Source organism: Heloderma suspectum, chromosome 4 (assembly GCF_057233095.1).
Source record: "Heloderma suspectum isolate Gila_16-S chromosome 4, 16-S_ref, whole genome shotgun sequence".
NCBI lineage: Eukaryota > Metazoa > Chordata > Lepidosauria > Squamata > Helodermatidae > Heloderma > Heloderma suspectum.
The window spans coordinates 128,047,813-128,065,342 of NC_139461.1; the positions used below are offsets into that span (position 1 = coordinate 128,047,813).

Genomic DNA, 17,530 nt, shown 5'->3' on the forward strand with positions numbered 1-17,530 from the left:
CATTCCTTTTATATCCCATTAACAGCAGAATCCTATGTATGTTTAGATGGAGAAAAGTCCTACAACTCCCAGCATTCCCCAGCCAGCAAGGCAGGCATAGGTTTGCACCCTAAGAAGCTCAGGATAGCATATATTATCCTTCTCTCCAATTTTATCCTCCCCCAAACCCTAAGTAGGTTCTCTGTTTTGTACCATTTTCTTCTTTGTCACTGAACTTGTTTGGCATCTCCTGCTAGGTTTGATTAAAAGGTAAACAGGGTCTATTTCACTTTCAGTTTAGTAATCCCACAGTGTTCTACTTGCACATACTAGTGCAGATCCTCAGGGTTCCCTTCTTTTCCCCCCTCTCATCTAAGTTTAAGTTTGAAAACAAACCCAGGAATAGTTATTCACTGCCTCTGAATACCATGTCGGTTGGTAGCCATCTCAAACATGAGTTTCCTTAGTAGCTAACAGAAAGGAAAAACAGAATTTACTCTTGGTTGACACTTCCCCCCCTCCTGCATGTTGAAGAAATGCATGAGGGACTGTAGGGAAATAGTGCCAGAAAACTGCACCTTCCTAGGGTAAAGACTAGGACCAGACAAAACTTCGGAGCAAATCTGTCACTTCCTCCCACATTTGACTTAATAAATAAACAAATCTCAAGTTTTTGTTTTTCTCTTGAATATGACAAACTTTTTAAAATTTAGTAAATTCTTCAAAACTGAACTGAAACAAAAATCTTACTCATCCTAGTAAAGACTCTCTGTCTCTGCCAATTATGCCACATGCACAAGTCTAGTCCCTGTCTGTTATCTTCCTGGTTTTAGACTCTGAACCATGGAGTTGGGAGACAGAGAGTTGTCCAGGTCTTTATAGAACAGTTCCAGGATCCTTTCCAGCTGGCCAAGCCCCTGAATTTCTTGGTGGGGAAATGGAAAGCAAGCAGCTCATTAGTCCACCAAACTACACTGCAAAACCCATGTACACTTCTATGGCCTAATGCTATTCTTCAGGATTTATTTCCATTTTGCTGGTGCTTGGTGTTCAGAGAAAACAACAGGTTTGGCCTTGTATTGGTAATCATAATGATAGAAGATCTATATAGTTCCTGAATGTTCTGAGGACAGTTCCAGCATCCCTTCTTCTGGACCAACCCCTGGGGAACTGGGAAAACAGTCAGAACTTTATTGTAGGTGGTTACCTGGTTGTTGCTCCAATTTAATACTCTGGTCTCAGAATAGAGGGCCTTATCCAAGCCTCCTTGCATAGATAGGGATAAGGTGTAGGGGCTTCCTCCTTCTGTTACCCCAGGCCCTGCTAGATCTCATCCTTTCAATAATAGGGGCTTCTCCCCTTCACCATAGAACAGGCCAAAATTCTTTCCTCTTTTAAGCAGCTTCAGTGCCAGGGAAGGGGTGGGGGGGATTACTTCCCCCCCCCTGTTCCTGACACAACTGGCAAAGGATCATATTAGCATTACAGATCATATAACAGCATTGAAATGGATTAAGGTGAGCATTTGCATTTCTCAGACTAATATATATTCTCTGTTGTTGTTGTTCAGTCGTTCAGTCGTGTCCGACTCTTCGTGACCCCATGGACCATAGCACGCCAGGCCTTCCTGTCCTGCGCTCTCTCCCGGAGCGTGCTCAAGTTCATATTCATTGCATCCGTGATGCTATCTAGCCATCTCATCCTCTGCCATCCCCTTCTCCTTTGGCCTTCAGTCTTTCCCAGCATCAGGGCCTTTTCCAGGGAGTTTTCTCTTCGCATTAGGTGGCCAAAATATTGGAGCTTCAGCTTCATTATCTGTCCTTCCAATGAGCACTCAGGGTTGATTTCCTTTAGGATGGACTGATTTGACCTCCTTGCAGTCCAGGGGACTCGTAAGAGTCTTCTCCAGCACCACAGTTCGAAAGCATCAATTCTTCGGCGCTCAGTCTTCCTTATAGTCCAGCTCTCACAGCCATACATTACTACTGGGAAAACCATAGCTTTGATTAGACAGACCTTTGTCGGCAAGGTGATGTCTCTGCTTCTTACTATGCTGTCTAGGTTGGCCATAGCTTTCCTCCCAAGGAGCAAGCATCTTTTAATTTCATGGCTACAGTCACCGTCTGCGGTGATCTTGGAGCCCAAGAAAGTAAAATCTGTCACTGCTTCCATTTCTTCCCCTTCTATATGCCAGGAAGTGATGGGGCCAGATGCCATGATCTTCGTTTTTTTAATGTTGAGTTTCAAACCAGCTTTTGCACTCTCCTCTTTCACCCTCAACAAGAGGCTCTTGAGATCCTCTTCGCTTTCTGCCATTAGGGTGGTATCGTCTGCATATCGGAGGTTGTTGATAATTCTCCCAGCAATCTTAATTCCGACCTGTGATTCATCCAACCCGGCATTTCTCATGATGTACTCTGCATATAAGTTAAATAAGCAGGGTGACAATATGCAGCCTTGTCGTACTCCTTTCCCAATTTTGAACCAATCGGTTGTTCCATGTCTGGTTCTGACTGTTGCTTCTTGACCCTCGTACAGGTTTCTCAGGAGACAGGTAAGGTGGTCTGGTACTCCCATCACTTTAAGAATTTGCCACAGTTTGTTGTGATCCACACAATCAAAGGCTTTAGCGTAGTCAATGAAGCAGAAATAGACGTTTTTCTGGAATTCTCTTGCTTTCTCCATGATGCAGCGAATGTTGGCGATTTGATCTCTAGTTCCTCTGCCTCTTCGAAACCCAGCTTGTACTTCCGGTAGTTCTCGGTTCGCATACTGCTGAAGCCTAGCTTGTAGGATTTTGAGCATCACCTTGCTGGCATGTGAAACGAGCGCAATTGTGCGGTAGTTTGAACACTCTTTGGCGTTGCCCTTCTTTGGAATTGGAATGTAAACTGACCTTTTCCAGTCTTGTGGCCACTGTTGAGTGTTCCAGATTTGTTGGCATATTGAATGCAGCACTTTAACAGCATCATCTTTTAGGATTTTAAATAGCTCGGCTGGAATACTGTCATCTCCGCTAGCTTTGTTGTTACTAATGCTTCCTAAGGCCCACTTGACTTCACTCTCTAGGAGGTCCGGCTCAAGTTCAGTGACCGCACTATCATGGCTATCAGGGACATTCAGATCTTTCCTGTATAGTTCTTCTGTGTATTCTTGCCACCTCTTCTTAATCTCATCTGCTTCTGTGAGGTCCCTGCCTTCTTTGTCCTTTATCATGCCCGTCTTTGCACAAAACGTTCCCTTGAGATCTCCAATTTTCTTGAAGAGATCTCTAGTCTTTCCCATTCTGTTGTTTTCCTCGATTTCTTTGCATTGTTCATTTAAGAAGGCCTTCTTGTCTCGCCTTGCTATTCTCTGGAACTCTGCATTCAGTTGGGTATATCTTCCCCTTTCTCCCTTGCTTTTCACTTCCCTTCTTTCGTGAGCTACTTGTAAAGCCTCATCAGAGAGCCACTTTGCTTTCTTGCATTTCTTCTTCTTTGGGATGGATTTCGTTGCTGCCTCCTGAACAATGTTACGGACCTCCGTCCATAGTTCCTCAGGCACTCTGTCTATCAGGTCTAATCCCTGAAATCTATTCCTCACCTCCACTGTATATTCATCAGGGATATGATTTAGGTCATACCTGAACAGTTTAGTGGTTTTCCCGACGTTCTTCAATTTAAGCTGAAATTTTGCAAGAAGCAGCTCATGATCTGAGCCACAGTCAGCTCCAGGTCTTGTTTTTACTGACTGTATGGATCTTCTCCATCTTTGGTTGCAAAGGACATAATCAATCTGATTTCGATATTGACCATCTGGTGATGTCCATGTGTAGAGTCGCCTCTTGTGTTGTTGGAAAAGAGTGTTTGCTATGATCAGCGTGTTCTCTTGGCAAAACTCTATTAGCTTTTGTCCTGCTTCATTTTGTACACCAAGGCCATGCTTGCCTGTTATCCCGGTGATTTCTTGACTTCCTACTTTAGCATTCCAATCCCCTATGATGAAGAGGACATCTTTTTTTGGTGTTAGTTCTAGAAGGTGTTGTAGGTCTTCATAGAACCGATCAACCTCAGCTTCTTCGGCCTCAGTGGTTGGGGCATAGACTTGAATTACTGTGATGTTGAATGGTTTGCCTTGGATTCGTACTGAGATCATTCTATCATTTTTAAGATTGTACCCCAGTACTGCTTTTCCCACCCTTTTGTTGACTATGAGTGCTACTCCATTTCTTCTAAGGGATTCTTGCCCACAATAGTAGATATGATGGTCACCTGAATTAAATTCACCCATGCCTGTCCATTTGAGTTCGCTGATTCCCAAGATGTCGATGTTCAATCTTGCCATCTCATGTTTGACCACCTCCAGCTTACCTTGATTCATTGATCTGACATTCCGGGTTCCTAAACAATATTGTTCTTTACAGCATCGGATTTTCTTTTCACCACCAGACACATCCACAGCTCAGTGTCCTTTCGGCTTTGGCCCAGCCGCTTCACTCTTTCTGGCGCTACTTGGAAATTTCCTCTGCTCTTCCCCAGTAGCATATTGGACACCTTCTGACCTGAGGGGCTCATCTTCCGGCGTCATCTCTTTTAGCCTTGTGATACGTTCCATGGGGTTTTCTTGGCAAGAATACTGGAGTGGGTTGCCATTTCCTTCTCCAGTGGACCACATTTTGATGACAATTCTGATTGAGCAATACAGAACACATAAAGGCCTAAGCATAATAAAACCTAGGCGTGATAATGCATAAGCAAAATGGGGAACATGCCTAAGGATATTTGGAACATGGAAAAAGAAGCATATAGCATAAAAAGATCTCCCCCTCCCCTTTTTGAGGCAGATTAATTTCCCTGCCAGTAGATGAGTTTTGGCAGAAGAAAATCAAGAGCTGCTGTTTTCCCAGGATGATCATTCATCTTGGCTGTGCCTCAACTCAACTTCATTCTCTTTGTTTTAATTGTCAGTTTACACTAGGATTAGAAGAAAAAAACCATTTAGACTTCATGCCACCACCACCCCCTTATGGGTTTAGTAGGGATGTATGAGAATTTCCTTTCAGTTCGTTTAACATCTGAATTTTCCCCGTTTGCATCCCCCGAATGCAAACACACTTTCATATTCCCAAGCTTGCCATCATGTTCACAAAATGTGTGCATCTGAAAAAATGTGCATTTGTTGGGTGGGGTGGAGGGGGAAGAAGCATTTTCATGCTTTTGTCAATCGGGGAAGATATGCATTTGGGTGCACACTTTAAAAATGTGCACTTAAAGGTGTATATTTCCAGTTTGAACAACAGCAACAAAAGGCTCACATTCAGGAATGGAAACGGGGTGGATCAAGGTTCAAGATGGAATGCGGACAACCTCAATAAGCTCAAGCCTCACTGATTCTCCCATCCCAACTGTCTCACTGGTTGTTCTGTTATTGCCTGTATGGAGATTCTACATACAGTATGGTCTGACTGTATGGTCTCACTGGTTGTTCTGTTATTGCCTGTATGGAGATTCTACATACAGATGTTATACATAGGATGTTACGTTATAGATAACTGGTGTCTGATGACCTTCTCACACTTGTTTCTCATCTCTTCAAGCCCATCTTGTGCCACTGTCTGTCTGTAATAGACTGCCTTGATCTTTTCACCTCCTCGCCCACCAGTTTCCCCACTCTGCATATCCATGACCCCCTTGTTTCTTCTGGCTGACTGCCCATCACCATCTCCCCCTTTCTGCTTGTTTGGACCTTGTTTTCCTTACTGCTTGTCAACTTTGTGAAAGACAGTGGTTTCATGGAGAAATGAGTGAAAGAGTTCTGTAGACTTGAAACATCCAGCTGGATACCAACAGACTCAGCTAAACTTCTTGTACTTTGGGGTTAGAGGGAAGAATGCTAGGATGGATTGAATGTAATATCTTCAGCACTGTTTTGAGTAAGAGCTCCATCTTTCCTGGGCAGAAAGTGGCCTTGTTATAAATACTTTGACACAGGGTCATAGACACTTCAGAATTTGGTGAAGGGTGCCACATGCATAGTATTCTTGGGGCATGGTTTCCCTTCATTTCCAGCCTCTGATTCCTCATCTACCTTTGTAGAATCATGGCCTTAGAAATGTTTGCCCCAGTGCTTTGATAAAGATTAAGAATCACCAAGATACAGCTAGCAGCATAATAGGTCAAAACAGGCATCTTTGGGTGTATCACTAGATGGATGAGGAACCACATATGCAAAAGGGTGCTGCATTGTGGTTCACAAAGTCTAAAGCAGGGGTTCAGAAGCTCGTTCAGTCCAAGGGCTAAATTCAGGTTTGGAGAAGCTCTCGGGGGCCTCATTCCAGTGGTGGATGGGGCAAAGGGAAGATTTCTTGTGAGGAATCTCATATAGGGATGGCTGAGAAATTTGTTGGGTTCACATTGTTATGCAAGATTACCCAATTCACAGCTCCCAGAAGTGAACAGGGATTAGGGATGTATGAAAGTCACTTACCTTTTCACAGCTTGGATTCGCGGTGGGGGGGAGGCGCTCCATCCCTCCCCCAGAATCCTCCCTGGGACGGCTCTGCTCTGCAGTGGCTCCACAGAGCCACCAGCCAGGGACATCTGCAGCCAGAGTTCCGGCCACGGCCGGCTGCTGTGGAAGCAAATGGCGGCCGCTGTAGCGGCCGCCATTTGTGTCCTGCCACGCTGCTGTGATAGGCTACGTAAGTATTTATGTAGCCTATCACGGCAAAGAGCAGGGGCACAAATGGTTGCCGCTACACCATTTGCGCCATTGCTCTTTCCGTGATAGGCTACGTAAATGCTTACGTAGCCTAACACGGTAAAGGCAGCTACACAAATGGCATAGTGGCCGCCATTTGCGTGGCTGCCTTTAGCGTGATAGGCTACATAAATATTTACGTAGCCTATCACGGAGAGAGCAACGGCACAAACAGCATAGTAGCCGCCGTTTGCATCCCTGCTCTTTGCCATGATAGGCTACGTAAACACTTACGTAGCCTATCGTGGCAGCTGGCACAAAAGACCAGCCACCGCCACAGCCAGAGCCCCAGGTAAGTTTTATAATTAGGGATGTATGAAAGTTCCGCCACGGATCTCGGGAAGGCCGAATGCCAGTGCATTCGGCCACCCGAAATCGGTGGCGGAACGGCCCGCCCCCCCCAGGACGAGACTTACCTTGGGCGGATCTTCCTGGTGGCGGCGGCTCCAGCGGTGGCTCCAGCAGCAGTTCGGTGGCGGCGGTGGCGGCCACCGGCTGCCACCGCCACCATTTCCAGTTTAAAAACAAACAAACAAAAAAAGCTATTTGCGTTCCCCTTATTTTTGCCATCTTAGTCTACATAAATGTTTACATAGACTAAGACATGCCAAAATAAGGAATGCAAATGGCGGCGGCCGTGGCCACCACCATTTGCGGACGCGCGTTGTTTTGTTTTGTTTTTAAGTCAGCCATGATAGGCTACGTAAACATTTACATAGCCTATCACAGCTGACTGCAGGGACGCAAACGGCGGTGGCTACAGCCGCCGCCATTTGCGTCCCTGCTAGCCAGCGGCTGGATGTCCGGCTGCTGGCGGAGCCGGCCGGTGGCTCCGCAGAATTGCTGCGGAGCACAGCCGGCTGGCCAGGATTCCGGGGGGGGGGGAGGAACGGAGCACCTCCCCCCCTGGTGAGGATTCTGGGGGAAGGGACAGAACGCCTCCCCCCCCAAAACATAAACATAATTCGCGAAAGGTAAGTACCTTCCGTACATCCCTAGTTTTATTCCGGGGGGATTCCATGGGGTGGCGGGGGGTGGAAGGCCGTTCCGCCATGGATTTCAGGGGGCTGAATGCCAGTGCATTCGGCCTCACTGAAATCCGTGGCGGAATTCTCCGCCATCCCTAACAGGGACCCAAATGCAATTTGCAGTTGGAAATCCATACATTTCAGAGTTTGTGACACTTTCTGTACATTTGTAAGATGTGTGCAAACATACTTTAGTCAATGGGTGGAAGTGTACAAAAATGTATACATTTGAAAAATGTGCACCAACAATGTGCATTTTAAAAATAATAGACACAAACAGGATTTTTTGTGTGGAGGGAAAATAAACTAATGTGAAACTGGAGCAAAATGAGCTTGGTGGAAAAATGAGAACATTGATTTGACCGTCCCTAATTACAATTACATATACATTTGGATTACAGCCTAATTTTCTTGCTCCACCCCCCTCCACAAACATTCAACTTCTATCATTCCCCCCATTATCTATGAGTCTGTTCACTGTAAAATGTCAAGGTTCAGATTTTGCTGGTCTAGAAGTGGCAAGTTATATGGATGAAGCCACGATATAGATTTCCTAAGTGCTTTGGCAAGGTGGAGGTAAATAATGAAGCTTGAAGTGTTCTTTTTTCTTTCTTATTTTTTTTTTTTCTTGGGAGTTAACTTTGCACAGTTATTTGTTCTGGTTAAGTGCTTATGGCTCAGCACATGAACACCTGCTTTTGAAGGGTCTGTTTTTCACTTTTACTGAGTCTTTTAATAGAAGGTGAGAGAAGGAAGGAAATATTGCTCATGAGCTCTTGTAGACATGGCAATTATTCTCATTGATTTTATTTATTATTATTATTATTATTATTATTGTTGTTGTTGTTGTTGTTGTTGTTGTTGTTGTTTTACCAAAGACTGAGATCTGTTACATAATAAAAATTCGAGCAAGCCTTTGGACACTGACACAGGAAAACGCATTGTTCAATTAGGTACTTCTGCGTTGGAATGACAGCCAGTTGCTCATGCACAGAGGATGATTAGGAAGATTCTGACCAGATTTAAAAGTACCTGATGATATTTTTCGATACAGTACATAAATATATCTATGCTGCTGTACTCACTTGGGAAATATTCTTCACCAGAATGGTCAGGTCTGTGTCTATGTTAACAAAAGCCCATTCTTGCTGCAAGGTTTGACCCACCCCAGGCAGCTTGGGTTCTCCTCCCCCCTCCCACTGGTTGAAGTAGCTGTGGTGCATCCCTATCAAACTGAAATGTGAATTTGAGGCAGCACTATATGCAAATATGCTAAGGAATTAATTCTGCCTATATCTCAAGCAGCACACAAGAAGCTCCTTTAGAGATGGCAGCTGCCCCTTCCAGTGCAAATGGGGAGTACATGCATAGATCTCCTGGGCATCCTTTTGCTTGGGGTTGTGAGAGGGGCTTGCCAGATTAGTTGCATCAAGGCAGCAGTCTCTCTCCTTGCTATAAGCACAATGAATGATAAAGGCTGGATGGCTGTATATATTTTCTGGCAGAAGAATTGGAGGTCATTACAGCTGCACATAGGCCTCCATTAATGTAGTGAACAGAACCAACATCTGTTAGAATATGCCAAGGCAAATTTTTTTTTTTCCAGATATGTATATCTGGTGTGGGCACCATTTCATTGGAGTGGGACAGAAGTATTTCACTGGGAAGGCCCAGGGTTCTAAGCAAGGTTTAATATATTCACGACTCAATTTTTCTTTTTTATGTGCCTCATAATAACTACGCTAGTGTTTTCAACACAGGGCAAACAATCACTTTTTCAAAATCAAAGGGATATGCCTTTGGCATACATGCTTGGTTGTTGTTGTTGTTCAGTCGTGTCCGACTCTTCGTGACCCCATGGACCATAGCACGCCAGGCCTTCCTGTCCTGCGCTCTCTCCTGTAGTGTGCTCAAGTTCATATATATTGCATCGGTGATGCTATCTAGCCATCTCATCCTCTGCCGTCCCCTTCCCCTTTTGCCCTCAGTCTTTCCCAGCATCAGGGTCTTTTCCAGAGAGTTTTCTCTTTGCATTAGGTGGCCAAAATATTTCAGCTTCAGCTTCAGTATCTGTCCTTCCAATGAGCACTCAGGGTTGATTTCCTTTAGGATGGACTGATTTGACCTCCTTGCAGTCCAGGGGACTCGTAAGAGTCTTCTCCAGCACCGCAGTTCGAAAGCATCAATTCTTCGGCGCTCAGCCTTTCTTATAGTCCAGCTCTCACAGCCATACATTACTACTGGGAAAACCATAGCTTTGATTAGACGGACCTTTGTCGGCAAGGTGATGTCTCTGCTTCTTACTAAGCTGTCTAGGTTGGCCATAGCTTTCCTCCCAAGGAGCAAGCATCTTTTAATTTCATGGCTACAGTCACCATCTGCGGTGATCTTGGAGCCCAAGAAAGTAAAATCTGTCACTGCTTCCATTTCTTCCCCTTCTATATGCCAGGAAGTGATAGGGCCAGATGCCATGATCGTAGTTTTTTTAACATTGAGTTTCAAACCAGCTTTTGCACTCTCCTCTTTCACCCTCAACAAGAGGCTCTTTCGATCCTCTTCACTTTCTGCCATTAGGGTGGTATCGTCTGCATATCAGAGGTTGTTGATAATTCTCCCGGCAATCTTAATTCCGACCTCTGATTCATCCAACCCAGCATTTCTCATGATTTACTCTGCATATAAGTTAAATAAGCAGGGTGACAATATGCAGCCTTGCCGTACTCCTTTCCCAATTTTGAACCACTCGGTTGTTCCATGTCTGATTCTTACTGTTGCTTCTTGACCCTCGTACAGGTTTCTCAGGAGACAGGTAAGGTGGTCTGGTACTCCCATCACTTTAAGAATTTGCCACAGTTTGTTGTGATCCACACAATCTAAGGCTTTAGCGTAGTCAATGAAGCAGAAATAGACGTTTTTCTGGAATTCTCTTGCTTTCTCCATGATGCAGCGAATGTTGGCGATTTGATCTCTAGTTCCTCTGCCTCTTCAAAACCCAGCTTGTACTTCCAGTAGCTCTCGGTTCGCATACTGCTGAAGCCTAGCTTGTAGGATTTTGAGCATCACCTTGCTGGCATGTGAAATGAGCGCAGTTGTGCAGTAGTTTGAACACTCTTTGGCGTTGCCCTTCTTTGGAATTGGAATGTAAACTGACCTTTTCCAGTCTTGCGGCCATTGTTGAGTGTTCCAAATTTGTTGGCATATTGAATGCAGCACTTTAACAGCATCATCTTTTAGGATTTTAAATAGCTCAGCTGGAATACTGTCATCTCCACTAGCTTTGTTGCTAGTAATGCTTCCTAAGGCCCACTTGACTTCACATTTGCAACTATCTGGAATCTGACAGAAAGAGAGACGTGTTCCTGAAGAATAATCATGGGGTCTGAAAAATGAGGATATAGTCATAGTGCCCCTCTCTAGGCTAGGGATGGGTGAAGAAGCAACGTTCAAGGTTGTCAGAATCCTCCAAACATTAGCTCACCACTCATCTCATGCCTGATTACTACTGGCATTTGCAATCGTTGCTTGCTCTGTAAAAATGGGAAGATTGCACAAATCAAGCAGTGATTGTGACCCAAATCTGTCTGATCTGGGGTGACCAGTCTCAGTCAGACCTGGGATTGAAAAAGAGTTGGATTAATCAAGCTGCACACAAGAGCTCTTCCAATGTGACATTGATATTGATATACACCAATATTGATTACACCAATTGCATATAGAGAATTTGAACTTCAAATTACAGATATCAGATATCCTATTAATAGGATTTGGTCCCTATCTGATCATACTCACCAGTCACTACAATGGGAGACAAACCCCACTCAGTGAGACTTTGCTCTGGAGATTATGGGGTCTCAAGGTGTGCACCTTCCTGATGTTACAAGAATTCTGAATTGGGCTGAGCTTAGGGATGGGCAAACTCACTCCTGTCCAGGTTCTCCAGGTGCCCGCCCAGCCCCTGCCCCCACTCGCTGGACCCTGGACCATGCTCAAGCCCCTCTCACGCTCGGCAAGCAGCCCACACTCACCCCCATGGGCTTGTTGAGCTCCGCAGTTGCCATTTTTTTAAATAAAATAAAATAAAATGGCAATCACAACAGTGCATATATTTTCATATGCGCAAAAATGCATATTTTGAAAATGTGCATATTTGTGCATGCGCGGAAATGTGCATTCTCGCAAAATGCACATTTTTGCACATATGCAAATATGCACATTTTTGTGATCACCATTTTATTTTTCAAAAAATGGTGGCCGTGGCACTCGACAAGGCCACCGGGGTGAGTGTGGGCTGCTCGTTGAGCACAGGCAGGGGGCAAGCGGGGATGGGTTTGGCAAGCAGGGCTTGGGGGTACGGGCAGGGGGGGTTGGGCCAGATTCTTCGATGAAATCAGGAGCCTGCACCATCCCTAGCTGAGCTTAAGACCACTTTTATATCCATCAGTCTACAGTAGCCACATGGCCATTGACTGTCCTGGCATTACCAGTTTGGCTGTTGACTGACATCTATCAATCCACAGTCACTGCAGCCTCTCACAGACATTTGACCTCTGACTAACAAGTCAAAAGATGTTGTTATTGCTGAGGGTGCAGTGCTCCAGGTTGAGCTGCCCACAGGCCTACCTGTTATTCCACACTGTGTTGCGAGGGCTATTTCAAGCTGTTGTTCTACAGGATGCTGTAAATGCTGACATGACACTTGCTGATCTCAGACTGTGAGGGCCTCTTCACCCAATTTTCAGAAGTACTTACGGCATGGTTTCTGAAACCCCTAGTACTCCATAGCTCATGGCCTTGCTAGAAGACATCAACATTCATACTGCAGGAACCCATTCACCTAAAATCTAACATAAACTATGGACACACAAACGCTGATACATACATTAGAACACATACAATCAAATGTAACACAAAATGCAATTACTGGTGTCACATGGTTAAATGTAAAATTTGCACAATGTTCCCCCAAATTTGCACATAAAGCCTCCATAGACTAAAGGGGGGTTAATTCAGTCTATAGGCAAAATGTGTGCAAATTAGCAAATCTGTGCAAATAAAACAGGGAAAGTTGGACAAGTTGACCATATGCACATGTTCAGCAATTTACAAAGATTTCCAGTGGGCTGGTGATCACATTTGGAATTGTGAACAGGGCATGTGCACATGTTGTTTTTTTTAATGTATTTTTATTTATTTTATTTTTATAAATGAAATAAACAATACCAAAATTACCAACAACCCAATCAATACTTCCATTTCCCAACAGTACAATATTCTGATGAGGACGCCATAATAACAAAGACAGAAGAAAAAAGAGAAAAGAAAAAAGGGGAAAGGGTGGAGGAAAGGAAGCGAAAAAAAAAATTCCCTCCCCTTCCCTCCCCCTCTCCCTCCCCCTTAAAGAATTGAGTTAAAACTCCAACACCCCCCAGCCTCCGATGCCATTCTATTTTAAAAACTATATCTATAAGCTTAACAATCTTACAGTTTAATAAACAACCTTACATTTCTATATCATATCATCAATCTTATATCAAAGCAACAGGTCAACAATTCATTCCCGAAAGCCTATATATATATATATATATATATATAAAAAACTTAATATAAACCTTCAACCATCAGTAATATATTTTATACTAGATATATTATCTATTTTAAAATAAAAAAATATTAAGAAAAGCAAGAAAAAATAAAAGATGAAAGAGAGTAAACCAATATAAATATAATCATTTATCTTCTGAATTAGCCTGGATCATAACATGTAGACTAAACATGAACAGTTAACAAAGCTTGTTTAAAGATTTCAGTTCATGGAGTTGTAACAGAATTCTCACACATTTTTACGTTAAGCCATGCCTCTGCCATTTCATGATTTAGAAACTTCTTCATCTGACCTTCAGACACAATACAAACTGTAGCACGATATTTTAAGTAATATTGTAAGTTCATTTGTTTTGCCATATTCCTTGCTTTGATAAATTGCCTTCTTTTATTCTCCACCTCTTTGATGTAATCTGGAAATAACATAATGTTATCTTGTTTCCAGGAAAGGCTTCCAGCCTCCCTTGCCAAATGCAGGATATAATTCTTTGTGGAGACTTTTGCAAATTGAGCTATGATCAATCAGTCCCTTTAGCATTTGGCACACAAAATGCCTGTTCAATATCAATTAAATAATCAGATGGAATAGGGAGTGCAAAAGTTTTTCCACAAAAATAGGCAATTTTACATCATTAGGCAGATTTTTAATCCCAATAATACGTACATTGGATCTTTTCATGAAGGCCTCCAGTTGAGGGATCCTATCATAGATATTTTTAAAACAAATTTGAGTCGTAGTTTCATTTTCTGCCACTCAGTCTTCAGGCTCATTAATTTTTGTCGCCATTCTTTGCTGTGATGCATTAATTAAATCTACAGTTCCTTGCAGGGCGGTGATGGAATTTTGGATTAAATTGAACCTTTTGACTTGTTCCATAAATTGCAAAGATAAAGTCTTTATCAGCATAAATAATTCCCCTATATCTTCTGTTTTTGACACTTTTGACACAGAGGATGCTGGGGGAGTAGATGCCAGCTCCCTTCTTCTCCTCGGCACAGACATGTTTCTCTCAAACAGATCTTACAGGTCCTCAGGTGTTCTCAAATATTGTTAACATTTCTTAAATTATCCCTCAGAGGTTGTTGAAATTTCTTAATGCATATATTATTATGGAACACGTCAGCCCTGTTTTCTCCTATAAAATAGGAGTCCCAGTACAGCTTTTTGCATTGGTAAAGCTCTGGAAAGATAATCCTGTAATCCAGCCCCCCCCCCCACTATCTCGTGGGGGTTAAATTTCTCCAAGATGTTGTCCAGAGCATGCCTTGCCCCCCTTTCAATTCCAGGGGGGAGATGAAAAGGTTTTTCAACCTTTTAAAAAGCTGTTTGAGAAAGCTCCCACAGAGATCTGTGGGAAGCTGCCAGAGCAACATCAGTCCCAGCTGGAAGTGGCATGTGCACATGTTTTGTGAGAAAGAAAAAATTCTCATGCATCCTTACCCCAAAAACTATTACTAAAAAAACACACCCCCTCATGATCTGTCTTTCACTTTTGGAAACAATGCTATGGTCCATGAGAGTGTACTAGGATCTCCCTTGACTGAGAATCTCCCTAGATAGCAATGGAGCTTTCCATTCCTGTTGCTGCTCCACTGACAATGCCTCTTCAGCAGAGGAGCCTAAAATGGGGCAGTTTGGGGGTATGTCAGGAGCACCTAAATATCTGCAAGATCCTAGGCCCTGTCATTCCCCCAACATACCTCCAAACAGAGCCAAAAACTACACCAGCCCAAGCAGTTGTGCAACTAGGGTTGGACACTGGGCCAAAGTCCAGGGCCCCACAACCCGGGTGGGGAGGGGACACTAAAAGAGCACCCAGAGAGTGGCAGGTGATGAAGATGCCAGGGAAGCAGAAGCAAATTCAATTTTATTCCTGTAGTCATGAGGGTGCTATGATATAAGTGAGTTTAAAATGAAAAACTGCACATGCTTTGATGATGATGATGATTTTAATATCAGCATTAGCAAACAGTTTGTTGTTGTTGTTCTAGTACATCAGGAATGTAGAAGCCGTTGTAAAGCATGGAATGGCAGTTGGGGGGGGGAGGAGGAATGTCAGTTGTATAGTTAAATGTTAATTGTATAGTACAGTGGTATACATGTAGAGTTTGTTTTGTTGGAGTAAAGTTTACTTTCTGTGGATACTGTTGGATGCCAAATGGTACTGATAACTTGATGCTATAGGGACACATGTTAAACCATATCTCATAATCTATGCTGTCTCATAAATGTGCATATGTTTTATAAAGAAAAATATATTTTGTTTCTTATAAAAGGTGTTATAAGAACAGCCTTGCCAAACATGGACAGAGAAGTCAAAGAACAATATCAAGTTCTCATTCAAGCCAAGGACATGGGAGGGCAGCTTGGCGGATTGGCTGGAACTACTACTGTGAACATTACTCTCACCGATGTCAATGACAATCCACCAAGATTTCCCAAGAGTAAGTTCTATCACATATAAGTACCATTCAAAGTGAACTTGGCAGTGTTCATTATATCAATGTGATGAATGTGTAAAGGACTTGCCCTGTAGGGGGCAAGATACCAAGTGGGTTGACTAACTTAAGTCCCATTCATTTTAAGTGGCCTGCTCTAAGTAGGACTTTCGTTGGATTCTACCCCATGTATTGAGTTCCTTGACCACTGGTCATATAGTTTGGAACAACGCACTGTGTAAGTTGGGGCTGTCACATTGTATATTTTCCAAAACCAGACAAGTGGCATTCACCAGCAGGGGAGGGCAAACCCATGACATCATGGCCCCAATGCAAACAGTGAGTTCTAAACAATACAGCTAGGTGTGTGAAGCTCATCACCAGGATGCAGAACTCTGTGAGGCGAATGTCTCTAGGTGATCTCTAAAATCCCTGTTAGAGATTCCTCAAAACTGGCTGTAGTTAAGCTCCCTTTATTTATTTATTTATTTATTTATTTATATACTACCCAATAGCCAAAGCGCTCTGGGCGGTTTACTGCAATTCATAAAAAATACACCAGCAATATATATATGTAGTCATCAGGGGAGTAAAAATGTTCTGTGTCCCTGATGACGTAAAATCCCCCTCCCATAAACCCCAAACCATTGCTTTTCTTTCTCTTCAGTACAAGCTTTCAAGGTATTCTGTACAACACCTGACCTCACGAGACAATAGAGGCAGAGGTCTGCATTTTTCCAGATGCCTGTTTTCATATAGCTTTTTCTCTAGCAGTGCTTTTGACTGCTCCTGCTACTGCTTAAACTGGGGGCTGAATATTGCTTTGTAACAGAGATAGTGGCTTAATAGACTCAAGCATTTCCAGGTGAGAAGAGGAAAGAGTTCTAGCAATGCACATGTCAAGCTTTCAGGGATTTTTTTTGTTCAACAGAGATGTCATGGGTTTCGTTCTTTACACTTCCAGGGGAATGACTTCTATAGGTTTGTGCTTTGAATATAGCTCTATTTCCACATTGGCTATGTTTTTGCCATCAAAAAGCCAACACTTCTAGCCTGTCCTGCTCACTCCTTTCGCCTCTGTCATATCGAATGTCACAAAAGCCAACTTTCCCCCCTTTGTGGGAATAAAGAAGAAAAATATGCAGTGAGGTACAGGCTGGCACAAGGAAGTAATGTTATTAAACTAAAAATTAACATAGCCCATGGCAATCATGTAATAGAATGCTTAACTGAACTGTGGAGTGCTTAATCAGAGGAGGCACTTTAATGGAAAACAGGGTACTGATTGCTATTTCATCCACAAAACTGATAGCCCATAAACAACAGTGTCTGCTGCAGCTGAACTGGAAGAGCTCTGCAAATAAGGACAAACTTCATCCATACCAGAGTTGTCAGATATGTTACACAGTGAGCCAAACCTTAGCACTGAACTTTTTAATACTCTGAAAGGTGTGAATAGAATTGTATTGCTTGTCTTTATCAGTGGATTCAAAATTAGTTTCATCTCCAGTAGGGTAAACTCTCCATGGTCTGGGTTGTGCGCCATTTGCCACACACCTACTGGGAGCCTGCCCCTGCTCACCAGGCACAGCAAGTTGCTGGTGGTCCACAAGTGCCTGGCGACCAGTGCGCGAATGCCTGATCTGTTGAAGAGCCGCCATTTTGCATAAAAATGGCAGTTCGGCCTTTTTCATAAAGGCCAATTTTATGCAAATGGGGGCTATAAAGCAGCCATTTACAGC

At 43.3% G+C, this 17,530-nt stretch overlaps 1 protein-coding gene across 1 annotated transcript in view; it reads left to right on the forward strand.

Moving 5' to 3' along the window:
• The window catches only part of CDH12 (cadherin 12), a 309,761-nt gene that overhangs the window by 178,343 nt on the left and 113,888 nt on the right, over window positions 1-17,530 (forward strand). The window contains exon 4 of the mRNA XM_084850557.1: window positions 15,627-15,794. Coding sequence (XP_084706683.1) covers window positions 15,627-15,794 — 168 coding nt within the window. The remainder of the gene's footprint in view (window positions 1-15,626; window positions 15,795-17,530) is intronic.